General features: G+C 51.0%; 1 protein-coding gene across 1 annotated transcript in view; it reads right to left on the reverse strand.

The window, feature by feature from the left end:
* Positions 1-13207, reverse strand: part of MYO1H (myosin IH) — a 44499-nt gene that overhangs the window by 302 nt on the left and 30990 nt on the right. The window contains exons 19-31 of the mRNA XM_057305724.1: positions 11874-11987; positions 9279-9355; positions 7854-7922; positions 6319-6403; positions 5736-5895; positions 4636-4719; positions 3707-3800; positions 3465-3520; positions 2587-2722; positions 2100-2170; positions 1862-1959; positions 937-1036; positions 623-686 (exon numbers count right to left, since the gene is read on the reverse strand). Coding sequence (XP_057161707.1) covers positions 623-686; positions 937-1036; positions 1862-1959; positions 2100-2170; positions 2587-2722; positions 3465-3520; positions 3707-3800; positions 4636-4719; positions 5736-5895; positions 6319-6403; positions 7854-7922; positions 9279-9355; positions 11874-11987 — 1208 coding nt within the window. The remainder of the gene's footprint in view (positions 1-622; positions 687-936; positions 1037-1861; positions 1960-2099; positions 2171-2586; positions 2723-3464; positions 3521-3706; positions 3801-4635; positions 4720-5735; positions 5896-6318; positions 6404-7853; positions 7923-9278; positions 9356-11873; positions 11988-13207) is intronic.

Here is a 13207-nt window from a genome sequence, read left to right on the forward strand (position 1 = left end):
GGCATTTAGAAAAAGGACTCACTGAGACTGCTTAGCATCTTCAGCCCGAGCCAGTCAGGCAGACAAGCTGTGTGACTCCCAAGGCAAAATCATTCTTAAATGTCATACCCCTAAGACAGCATGTAAACTGACAAATCACCTGATAGGTTATATATGAAATGATACTTCAAGATTTTAACTTCTCCCTGAAGGAGTTCAGAGGCAATTATGTTATGAAAGCCTTTTGGGTACCATTTACACCCACAAAGAGTTTCATAGTTAAGGGGATGTGAATATAAGTATGTACGAGACAGCCCGTATATTGACAGACTGTTTGTATTAGGTAATACTACTGGGTGCACCTACAAAACACATCTGAAAGATTCAGCCCCTCAGGTTTTAATCTGTCATTTCCTAGCAAAATGGCATCAAACAAGCCCTGTGTACTACTTGCCAGCGAGGGCTGTGGGGATGCCGGGCCCAGCACAGTGGGACCGGCAGGGAGGACTAAGCACTGAGCACCCAGCCTGGACTGAACCAGACAGCAGTCAGCTATGCTCTTCAGACCCGACATGGCTCCCCCACCAGTCACATCACAGCGTCCAGGGCCGAGACTCAGGCACGGGTATTTTCTGAAGCTCACCAGGAGAGTCCATCGTCGGAGACACAATAAGGCCTAAGGCCTTTGCCATCCAGTGTAAAGTTGGCTTCAGCATTTAAAACCGAGAAGGATTTAACGTCACCGCCCTGTTCACTAACACCTACACATGGGAGGTCAACTTGCCTTCTCCAAACCCATTCATTCCGTGAGTGTGTGTCTCTGGCGTCCATCCCTTCCGGTTGTCTTGATGTAGAGTCGGGCATAGAGGGAGACACGAACGGTCTAGAGGAGGGCTCCCGTTGGTCTCATTCTAATCTATAGTCTCAAGTAACACACCTCCCGCCACAGCCACTCACCACTGTTAACTGTCCGTTTTTATCTTTGTAGACTTGTTCTTCCGGTCCTGTGTCGAAAACAATCGTGCCTTTTTTTCCAGGACGGATATAAAACTGTAAACTGAAAACACACCAAGTAATCAATTACTGAACGTTCTATTTTTCACCTTCTGTCTACAAGAGAAACTCACTTATGGGGCTTTACTAGTTTCAAGATCAAATTCCCGTTTGTATTATTAGAGTTTTACTGCACATTTGAGTCCTCAAAAGACAACCATGGCCACAGCTGGGAACTTTACCACGTGTTCTGGGGGCTATTCCCAAATCACCTGAGCATGTTCAGTTCTTCAGGGGGCCAATCTGCCATCTGAAGAACCACCCGCATGGGTCCTGAAACGCTCATGGGGTGGCCAGGTCTCCCCTGAGATCCAGCAGAGCGCTCCCCACTGTCTCTCCCTTTTGCACATAGGAATTTGCTCATCAGCCTACAGTGGCTTGAGACCCACTAGGAGCAGTAGCAGCAGGGGTGGGGCGTCAGCCTGCCAGCATGGGGGCTCTGGGAGAACAGCGCTGATGGTGCTGTGCCTGATTCAGCCTCAGGAACCCCCACACCGCCCCTGACCAGCCAGCTGACACTGGGCCTGCTGTTCAGCCACCTTGTGTCCGTGAAACAAAACCTGGCAGCTCCTTCAGCGTGGAGACTTACATAAGAGCACCCTCTGTGCCAAGTGTTTTTCCTCTATGTCCTAAAGAAATTTTACCCCTGTCCTCTCCTCAGTGGTAAGCAGCCTGCCAAGCTGCGGCCCACAGTGTTCAGCCAACTGTCCTAGACAACAGGCCTCATCAGGAAAGGTGTGGCTGTCACCTGCCCCGGCCCCGAGGTCCCTCCTTGGAGAACTGTGCCGGTTGCCTTGGTGAACGAGCGATCACTGAAGAAACCACCTACCTTCCCTGGACGACATTCACAACATTGCCCCTCTTCAGCAGCACGACGAGCTTCGTGACTGCTTCGAAGACGTGCTCACACCGTAAGATGGCATCCCCCTGGCGAGGAGAGGACATGGCAGTTGCGGTAGCAGTGGCTTCAGAGAAAAATACTCTTCCATACGGAGGCTTCACGGCGGGCAGCTCAGTAGCGTGGCAGGGTCTCCCTCCTCCAGCAGACACTGGTGGCCGTCACTTACCTTTTGTTTGTGGTCCTCCGGCGAGACGTGAATGACCAGGATGCCATCACTGAGGCTGCTAGTAGAGACACCTTAGGACAGATCCCACAGTGAGGGACCAGGAACTGAACAACTGGACATCTTGCAGAAAAAAGAGGCGGTGTACCTAGGGGCACCCCAACCCCACGCTCTGTCCCTCCTCGCTGGGCCCCGGAGGATGAAGGGCACAGCCCAGCAGTCAGCATGCTACGAGGCTGTGAAGGGTTGCACTTAGAATAAAACATAGGTCATCGGAGAAGGGGACTATTGTCTGACCCAGATACTTGGGGGGAAAGGGCGGCCGCTGACATTTATGCCAGAAAAAAGCGTCACAGGCCAGGCCCCAGGCAGCCCCAGGCTTTCTGGGCACCCTACACTTCTGTCTTCCTGTGGAGAGCGCCTTCCTTACTGGTGTTCCCCGGGAGCTAAGTCAACCCAGTGAATGGTCTGAAGGCAGCCTGCCTCTTACCTTTGAGGGTTGAGTATTCTATTTTCTGCTTGATTCTGGCAAGCTCCACCACGTAAGCCGCTTTCTGGGTAAGGAGGAGTTGGCGCTGCCGGGCCTTGAAGCCTTTCCTGTCATATTTAATGACCGGGATACCGTACTGCAAGGAGGGCAGGGTGACTTCGTGGGGGGAGAGGGCGGAGTACGGAGTTCCTTCTTACTCCAGACTCTGCTAAGACCAGTTCCTTCAAGCGCTCAGACCAAGAGAGGCTCAGACAAACCGGTATTACCACACAGCGCTTCCCACCATCAACCCCTTCGGCCTCTCCGTACCCCCACCATCCCTACTCACAGAAGGACAGAGGCAGCAAGAGCTCAGGGAACCTGCCCGGATGGGCAGCTAAGTCATGAAGCCCGCATTGGCACCCTGCCACACTGCTTCTAAGAGGGGGTGTGCACTGATGACGTTTACGGCAGCGTTTCACTCAGTATCATAGAAAACCAAACCCATGGGGCGCCTGGGTGGCTCAGTCTATTAAGCGTCTGTCTTCGGCGCAGGTCATGATCCTGGGGTCCTGGGATCGAACCCTGCATCAGGCTCCCTGCTCGGCAGGGAGTCTGCTTCTCTGTCTGCCCCTTCCCCTGCTCATGCTCGCTCACTCACTCGCTCTCAGATAAAGTCTTTTTAAAAAGAAAGAAAACCAAACCCAGTTTCTAGGGTGACGGATACCTAGTGGTCACATGGGCCCACAGTCTTCGTTAATACCCAGCGCATTACAGTCGAGCGCCTGACCCACCCCCACCCCGCCCTGCATTTCAGCCCTGCTTCCAGGCAGTCTTCATACAGTAAACAGACCCTGTTAAGGGAATCCTGTTGGACCCAAGGACACACATTTCCTTACCTGGATTTTCTCCGTGCTAATGAGTTGAAGCACTTTGGGATTAATGTCTCCTTCATCTGGGGAGGGAACCAGAACACAGCCAGTCATCACTAAATACCATCTTGGTGCGTTGGCAGCTGCTGGGTTTACGCCCCTCCATGACCAAGACCTCAGCTACGGTCAGGAAATGCTATGGAGTCAGGCAGCGTCTTTCAACTCTTAAAATAGGAGAAGCGAGTGTACAGATGGAAAAATGTACTCACCGATCCGACTGTTGGCAAAGGGCTGGCTTAAGACTTCTGCGTAACCTTCTTTCTTTCCCCTGAAGAGTTCGCTTGTAACCACCTTTTGCTGCATCTGATGATACAGAATTGGAAGTGCAGCGTGGTAGCCACGGGGACCCTTGGGACAGAGGCCCCTTAGGTCCACGGGATGGCTTACTTTCTGGATAAGCTGTAGGAGCCTCGTCCTCCTTTGGCACAGAAATCACAACACGTTCCAGGCTTTGGCCAAAATGCCCTAAAAATTATACCGGCAGAGACCAGAGCTGACACTTAATGCCGGTCTCTCGCACGCTCTTCCCAGAAGTGGAATTTTTGAATTTCAGAGAGCAAGTCCTTCCTTCTAGGTCAGAGATCCGCAAACTACAACTGAAGGGCCACATTCAGCCTGCTGCTCATTATTTGTAAGTTTTTTGGGGTTTTTGTTTGTTTGTTTGTTTTAATTTCTGGGGGGGGGGGGGTTTGGCAGCACGGCTCTGCCGTCCGCGCATGTTGTCTCTGGCAGCTTTCGTGGTCCGCTGGCAGAGTGGAGTGATTGTAACAGCGATCATGTGGCCCGTAGACCCCAAGATATTACTCTCTAGTGCTTTACAGAAAAAGTCTGCCAACCTGCAGAAAGCATAAACCAAACCCTGCAGCAGAGAAAGGGTCCTGCCTTCTGGGCTGCGTAGGGGACCACCTGGGTCATGTTCCCAGGGCAACAATGTGAGCAGCGTTACTTAGAACAGCTGCCCTGGAGCCAGAGCCCTGCGCCAAGTGGCCTAGGTGTGTTTAATCCTCAACACACATACAAGGCATGGGCCCAGTGCGCCCCTCGGCTCCCAGGTGAGCACCACCAGCCCCGGGGCGCGCACCACCAGCCCCGGCCCCTCCCCCACCTTGCCACCTGCCCGTGCTCCCCCCATCCCTACCAGCGCTTTCCTCTCGGCCGTGATCCCGCAACAGTACTTCCGGACCAGGTTCCTTGTGCACATTTTCCTGAGCAGGTCCGATGCCTGTGTGGAGAACACACTTCTGTCCCACCTGCCTCGCTCACACCCAGTTCTTGGGCTGTGGCCGCAAAGACAGAGCGTTGAAAGCACAGTTGAATCCAGTCTCATGTAGAGAACATTGGGGCGCCTGGGCGGCTCAAGCGGTTGAGCACATGCCTTCTGCTCACGTCAGGATCGAGCCCTGCGTCGAGCTCCCTGCTCGGTGGGAAGCCTGCTTCTCCCTGTCCCTCTGCCTGCCGTTCCCCCTGCCTGTGCTCACTCTAATAAATAAATAAAAATCTTTATTTAAAAAAATCAAAGTGCAGCATTAGTATTTAAAACTCCCAAGAAGGCAGCTCATGTGCCAATCTTGCACTACCTTTTCTGTTGCTAACTGTTGCTGAACTACTGGTGGGTTTTTTCTTTTTTTTTAAGATTTTATTTATTTGACAGAGAGCGAGAGAGGGAACACAGCAGGGGGAGTGGGAGAGGGAGAAGGAGGCTCCCTGCTCAGCAGAGATCCTGATGTGGGGCTCGATCCCAGAACGCTGGGATCATGACCCGAGCCGAAGGCAGACGCTTAATGACTGAGCCATCCGGGCACCCCTAAACTACTGGTTCTTAAACTTCAATGTGTTTGAGTCATCCGAGGATCTGGCAAAAAAAAGGGGGGGTGACTCTTAGAGATGCTCAGTAGACCCAGGCTGGGACCCAGGATCTTACAGTGGCCCCCACTGTGCACTAGACAGAGGGTCCTCGGAACCATCTTTTGAGAAACACTTTTCAGGTGACAGTCATTAAAAGCCATCGGGAAGGCTACATCAAGGATGGGAACTATTCACAAACGTTCTGTGCAAACAGACCTGTTGGCTTTAGAGTATGAGTTCAAAGGAGTGACATTTCCCTGTGTAACAGCCTTGCTAAGGCAACGCTTTGCTACGGCAACCCTTTCTAGCCAAGGGAGGCTGCGTGAAGACGCAAAAGCTGAGCCCCATCAGTGCCCGAGTCACTTGCAACAGGAGTCCCCGTTCGGTCCTCACATTTTCCAAGATGCCAGGAGGCCTCAGCCAGCTCTTATCCAAGACATTCTTTGGGACATGATACCGAAGATTCAAGATGTAATTCTTCCGCACGAACACGATAAACTCCTCGTTGTCGGGGCAGAGGGGTTTGTTGCGGTTGATGAATCCCTTTATGAACCTAAAGAGGCAAGCGTTTTGTTAGTTTTCTGGCCCATTTCTTCCCTGAGATTCTCTCCACCTGTTTAATTTCAAAGGAGGCCAAAAATGGTGGAGATTGCTTTGGTCGCCACGCAGGGCGACAGTCACGTAGCCCATAGGTCGAGTCTGCCCTAAAGATAGGTTCTAGTTCACCCATACTCTTTTTTGTTTTGTTTTGAGCAGTTTGAATTAGTTGCTAACAACAACTAGCCGCTGACCTTGAGACTTGAACTAAGAAACTAACAAGCGTCATGGCCATTGTGATCACCGTCAGATTAGGCAGCTCAGAGGAGAGCAGTGGAGCCGAATCCCTAAGGCCTGACATCCAGAAGGGAAGCTTAGCTTTCTGCACGGAGCCAAAGCACTCAACCAAGTCCACGATCACCTTCTGCAGGGAACTCACTTCCTCACGGTCCGCACAGCCCACGTTCTCCTTTGGGCCGCCTTCCGAGCCAGGGCCCCTCTCCAGTGCGCTTCAAGTCTGATGGCTGAAAGAGTTCACTGCTGGTGTTAGAGGCTGAGTGCAATCACACTTAAAAGGCTCTTTTCAGAATCGCTCACCCCCCTCCCAGACACCTGGACGCCCACCGCCGCACTCGGCAGGCCCCCGGGATGGAAAGTTGCTGAGTGTCACGAGTTCCTATCTGGGGGTGCTCAGGCCAGGCGTCTGAGGAACTCCGGCAGTGCTGCAGGAAGCTTCGAGGAGGGCCCTGACATTGCGTGAGGGGTCAGTTTCCCCAGGTCGTCTTGAGGGGCACGCGGTGGTCGTGGGGCTGCGTTTGCTTTGTCTCGTCCAGTGTGTGCTTTAGTTGTCCACACTTAAAAACCGAGACGCGTCAATTGGGACACACAGAGATTTCGGGCTTGTTTCCCAATTTTTAAATGCTTTTCATATTTTGTTCAGTATCCAGATTGTTTAAAAATGTTTTCTGGGGCGCCTGGGCGGCTCAGTTCGTTAAGCATCCGACTCTTGGTTTCAGCTCACGTCATGATCTCATGGATTGTGGGACCAAGGCCCTGAGTCAGGCTCTGCGCTCAGCACAGTCTGCTTGAAATTCGCTCTCTCCCTCTCTGTCTCAAAGAAATAGAGCTTTTGTTCCTCATAGCAGCACTGTTTCAGTTCCAAAAACAACTACGACAACCCACATGTTCACCAAGGGAACGGCTGGATTGTGGTAGACTCCTACAGCACAGGGGTCAGCAAACTACAGCCCTCAGACCCGCCACCTGTTTTTGTAAATAAAGTTTTACTGCAACAGGACTATGCCCATTTATTTATGTATTGCCTAAAGTACCTTCTTCTACAGCATCAGAGTTGAGTAGCTGTGGCGGGGGCCAGATGACCCACAAAAGTCTAAAGGACCATCTGGCCTTGAAGAAAAAGCTTGCCAACATCTGATACCGTGCGATCTATGCAGCTTTATATGAAAATAAACGACCAAATCTACGCAACGCTAACTGGTTGAATTCAGGAACAAAAATGTCCCTAAAAATACAAATGGTATAATTTAATGAAATTCAAAACATGCAATATATTGTTTAGTGATGCATCCATAAATGGTAAAGCTATAGAGAAAAGCAAGGGAAGGATAAAGGCGAAATTCAGAAGAGGGATGGGGGGTGCGGGGTTGAGAAAAGACTGGAAAGCCACAGGGGACGGTTCCCGGGTACTCCCAGGGTTAGTATCCTTTTGAACAAATGATTCTTTAAATGGTCACATGCTGTGGATCAAATAAGCCACGTTGGTGGGACTGATGCGGGCCACTACGTTACAACCTGGGGTTAATAGAATAAAGATGAGCCACACCCAGGTTTCAAGGACCAGCAGGGGGAGAGAACCCACAAAGAGCCTCTGCCTCCAGGTGCCCCATGGGTGAGAGAGAGAGAGAGGGCAGAGCTCTGGCTCTGCAAACGGGCAAGTTTCTGTTTAATTCTTACCTGCTTGTCTTTTTTTCACATACTCTCTCCTTTCTAGGCAGGCTTTGTATTTGGCTTGGATCCTCGCAACTGAAGATAAAAGTGTTGGTGAAACGGCTTTCAGCTCTGCAACTCTGTAGTTGTGCTCTTCAGGGGGGAGGTCAGAAGGGGCCTCGGGGTGGCGCAGTGCAGAGCTGACGGCTGACCCAGGGACTGGTGCGGGGGGCAGGGTGGGGGGCGTACAGGAAGCCTGGCTGCCAGAAGCTCCTGGCTCCCTCCCCCAGGGTAAAGAACAGACTCAGTGATAAGAGCCCCCCACACGGTCTGCTGAGGGCCGGTGGGCCCCAGGTTCCAGGCTAGGCACTGTTTCATCCGCACACCCAACCCTCAAGGCAGGTGTCAAGTACATGCCGCACATGGGTGTGCAGGCTTGGGCGGTGGAGACAGCTGCAGGGCACAGCAGCGTGGCTGCTGAGGAGTGTGAACCTGGGGATGCGGGGCCACACGCACACTCACCCCGGAGCTTCCCCCTCCACCTGCTGAGCCAGTTCCCACCACAGGCCAAGCTCATCAAGCCCACCGCCCCTGCCCCCCCACTGCAGACCAGCGGCATCCCATACCCCGGGGGCTGATTAGTAATGCTGACTGAGTGCCCCCCTGCCCCACCTGCAGCCAGCACCTGCACTGTCCCAGGTCCTGGGATCAGTGCTTGCTGCTGTCAGGGTCAAAAAATAAATGAGATCTGTAAGCACAGTGGTTACAAGCCCAGGTCCCGAACCCAGAGAGACCCAGGTTCAAACCCCAGCTCTGCCACTTACTAGCTGCACAGCCTTCTGCAATTTACCGACATCTTGGACCTCAGTTTCCCAGAATGTAAAGTGGACATAATGTGGCCACGCAGATTTGTTCTAAGAACACACTGAGGTCCTGAGTGCAGAGGACTTAATATGCAGCAAGCACTCAGATCACTTAATAGTGTATGTCTCAACAGAGCAGTTGAGATTTCAAGGGAGAAGCTCCACTCCACTTCAGTAGTTAAAAAAAAATTCGCACTGCCCCACCTCCACCCCTACCCCACAACTTTCCTCATTCACTGTTCACACCCCCCCCCCAGCTGCAGGCTTTGAAGCAACACCTTCCAACATCAGATACCCATTCGGAATGAAGTTTTCAAAGCTTCATTTGAGCTTTAGGCCCTGGTGTGGCCCAAGAGTTGGGTCCTAACGAGAACCTAACGAGAATCCAGTGTTTAAGTGTCCGTGTGCACCCATGACTGCCCTCCAAACGCACATTTAGGCAAACATATATCTTATCATAACCCCATATCTTGTTCTGGTTTCCAAAGCCAACGCTTCTGACGCTGCATCGCACACCCTGGTAAGGCGTCTCCCCCGCTAAGCTGGTTCATTTCACATTCTACTGAAGTCAGGACAGAGAAAATCATACCTAATTGATGTTTACTAAATTCAAAGGCATCTTCAGTAGCAAACAGAGTTCTGGGGAATCGAATGAATATTTTGGTTCTAGAAGTGAAAAGAGAGATTGTTGTCATGATTAATTTGGTTGGTTACCACCTGCATTGGCTTCAATAGTGTCCCCTCCCCCAGAGCCTCAGAATGTGATCTTAGGGATGCCGGGGTGATTCCGTTGGTTAAACGTCTGCTTTTGGCTCAGGTCATGGTCTCGGGGTCCTGGAATTGAGTCCTGCATCAGACTCCCTGCTTGGCAGGGAGCCTGCTTCTCCCCCTTCCTCTGCTGCTCCCCCTGCTTGTGCTCTCTCACACTGTCAAAGTCTTAAAAAAAAAAAAAGTGATCTTATCAGGAAATAGGGTCTTTGCAGATGTCATTAAGGTAGGGACTGACAGGAGATGGTATGGAATTAGGGGTGACCTAAACCCAATGAGTGTGTGCCTATAAGAGAAAAGGGGACACACACACACACGCACAGGGAAGTTCGTCTGAAGACGGGCAGAGACTGGAGAGATGGGGCCACGAGCCAAAGAATGTCAGGAGCCAGCAGAAGCTGGAAGAGGCAAGGAAGGATCCTCCTGCAGAGCTCGCTGACACCTTGATTTTGGACTTCGCGCCTTGAGAACTAACCGTGAGAGAGTACTTTCCTGTTCTAAGCCAGCCAGTCCGTGGTCCTTTGCTATCCAGCCTCAGGAAACTACGACACCAATTTAACCTGACGTTACTTCTCTGGGCTTTGAAAATTGATGAGAAGGAATAGGAGTCTAAGTTTAAAAGAAAATCCCATCAACCAGCAAAGATCAATCATCAATATCCATCACTTCCTGCCTGCCCTACCCACCCTGTGAGGAAAACTTCCCAGGGCAGCCACCAGGGGGCAGCAATGCCTCATGCCACGTGATCCCACGTTCCCATCCCAGAGGAGGGAATGGGGACAGATACTACCTAAGACCTCCACCATCTGCCTCCCTCAGGATGTGCTAAGCCCCATTCCCCTCAGGGATCTGGCTTGGAAATGTAACTAATTCTCGAAGCAGGGCCGGGGACAGAAGTGTAAGGATGGAGAGGGACCAGGGTGGCCACAGAGGGCTATATAGAAGTTAGGGGAGTTAGGGGTTGGCAGGCAAATTCCATCAATGGATTCAGAGGCAGAAATTCTCTGCAGCCTGGGAATGCCCGTCTACATCCTTGGGCACTGTTCCTTACCACCACATCAACCCTGACCAAAATGACTAACAGGACAGACTAAAATCTTCCCGGTTCACCCCACTGAGTTTGTCTCAATGCTCTCAACGTGTATGAAAGTCCTCCTGCTCCTGGACAAGTACAGCTACAGTAATGTGCTCAGAGTTCTAGAACACCACCTTCTGGGATGCCACAGGACCTTTCACTTCACGTAAGTCCTGATACCCCCTCTGCAAGGTCCCGCGTGCATTTGAACAATAAAAAGACCAGGCAAACTCGTTTTGCAGGCAAAGATGTGCAACCCAGCCCCAGGTCAGGTATAGAACACAGGGCTCCTTTCTAACTTCGTCTCCTCCAACACCCTTCCAACCGCCTGGAGCTTGTGATACTGTGATTCGTAACAAGAAATACGTATGTGGTCTTTGTCCCATTCTAGTGCCCTGGCTCCCCAAAGCCTTATAACTAGAGCAATAGGGGCATCTTCTGTTATAATATTTGGACCTTGTTCCTGAGATAGTTTCAAAGTGATAAAAGTGAAATGGGTGGCTTGCTACTTATAACAGGTCCCTTTCGACTGCACCACACCTGAGTTTATGCGAAGGAGGTGATGTTTGTCAAGCCCCTGGATAACCTAAGGATGGGGGCTGGTTGCCAGGGGAACCAAGCTTGAGATGAGAGGCTCAGAACTTTCAGCCCCACCTCCAGGTAGGGAAGAGGGGCTGGGGGTTGAAGAGATGACCAACGGCCAATAGTTTTATCAATCATAACCGTGTAATGAAGCTTCCATAAAACCCCAAAAAGGACATGGTTTGATGTTCTGGGTGCGCCTGGAGAGAGCATGGAAGCGCTATGCTTTTCCCCTATGCCCCGCCCCATGCATCTCTTCCAACTGGCTCTTCCTGAGTTCTACCCTTGTGCAATAAGCCAGTAATCCAGTAAGTAAAATATTTTCTGAGTTCTGTGTGCTGCTGTAGCAAATCAGTCGAACCCAAAGAGGGGGTCCTGAGCGGAATAGATATCCAGTCGGTCATCAGAAGCATAGGTGACAACGGGGACTTGCAATTGGCATCTGAAGTGGGGGACAGACAGCCTTGTGGGACTGAGTCCTTATCTTGGGCATCTGATACTAGCTGGGGGAGACCGAGTCAGAATTGAAGTGTAGGACACCCAGCTGCTCTCAGAAGTATTGTGGAATGTTCTGAGTGTGAGCAAAGTACCGAGAGCAGGCACACACACGTTTTTTCTTTATAGAGCTGCATTTAAATCGAGTGGATGTAAGTATCTGCTTGTAAATCGACATAAATTCTTTAAAAATTCATCTCCGGGCTCTCAACGCATATGGATGAATGCACAGAACTTTTTAACGGGGATTTCCTGGCCGCTTACCTCCCTAACTTGTACTCCTCCGGTGTATAGCCGATATACCGGATCAGGCGTTCCACGCCCTCTGCTGGAGGCCCGTGCCAGTGCGGCCAGGTGTCTGGGCACAGGGACTTGTACCTGGGGAGAGGAGAGGCCCTTCTAGGAAGCCATCAGACCTGACACTCGCCCGCGCCCCTCCCCCCCCCCCCCCCCCCCCGGCCAGAGGTCAGCTTTGCCCAGCTGTGGCATGCCAGTCACTCAACACAATCTAGCAGACTCGTCACACCAACTTCCTTGAATTCAACAAGATACACTTGGCAAGAAAGATAAAAAGGCGAAACTGTTTCAATAGGGTAGGTCTGGCTTGTCTTCATAGAACAATGACATCATCAGACACTCCATCCAAGAAACTCCATTCCACTCCTAAGTATACATGCAGAGACACGAAAACATACATCGACATACAAGATCATACATGAACGCTCAGCGTCACAGTGTCTTTAGTCATCATAGACAAAAGGTAGAAACGACCCAAATGTCCGTCTGCTGATGAACGAGTGGACAAAATAAACATGGGCCAGCACAGAAAGAAAAGATTCCATGCCTGGTAAGGAATGAGGAACTTGGACCCAATGATGACTTAAGATCCTGATTTCAGCCTACATTTCTAGTATGTGGTCACTATAAAAAAAAAAACAACCCATGTGGTCTGCAACATGATGAAATAAGAGAAGGCAGGATTACAAGTGCCTGTGGACTAAGGCTAGAGCCGCTGGGCCAGCCTGCACTACCTGGGTTCGAGTCCAGCTCAGGAGCTGGGCAAGTCCACTTGCCTCCTCACCTCTGCAACGAGAACAAGTAACAAGACCTTCCTCGTGGGGCCGTCACGGGGCCGAAGTCAGATAATCCATGGACAGTACTGGACATAGTCCAAGCTGCAAAAAATGTTAGCTATGGTGTTCCTATTATGCTTCTTACCCTTACTATTGTGATAGAGTTTGTTCTGTTTTTAAAATCACACTTTAGGGACACCTGGGTGGCTCAGTCGGTTAAGCGGCTGCCTTCCACTCAGGTCAGGATCCCAGGGTCCTGGGATCGAGTCCCGCATCGGGCTCCTTGCTCAGCGGGGAGCCTGTTTCTCCCCCTGTTTGTGCTCTCTCTCTCTCTGACAGATATATAAAATGTTTTTTTTTTAAAAATCACATTTTAAACTGTTAAAAACATGTTTATTTTCCTGGAACTATACTTAATGAAAAAGTCCATTAAGGGCATTGCCACGGGTGGATATCTATGTCGTCCCCCTCATCCTGAACTCATAGGCTGAAATCCTAACCCACCATGTGAACGTATTAGGAGGT

This window comes from Ursus arctos, unplaced genomic scaffold (assembly GCF_023065955.2).
Source record: "Ursus arctos isolate Adak ecotype North America unplaced genomic scaffold, UrsArc2.0 scaffold_34, whole genome shotgun sequence".
Taxonomy (NCBI): domain Eukaryota; kingdom Metazoa; phylum Chordata; class Mammalia; order Carnivora; family Ursidae; genus Ursus; species Ursus arctos.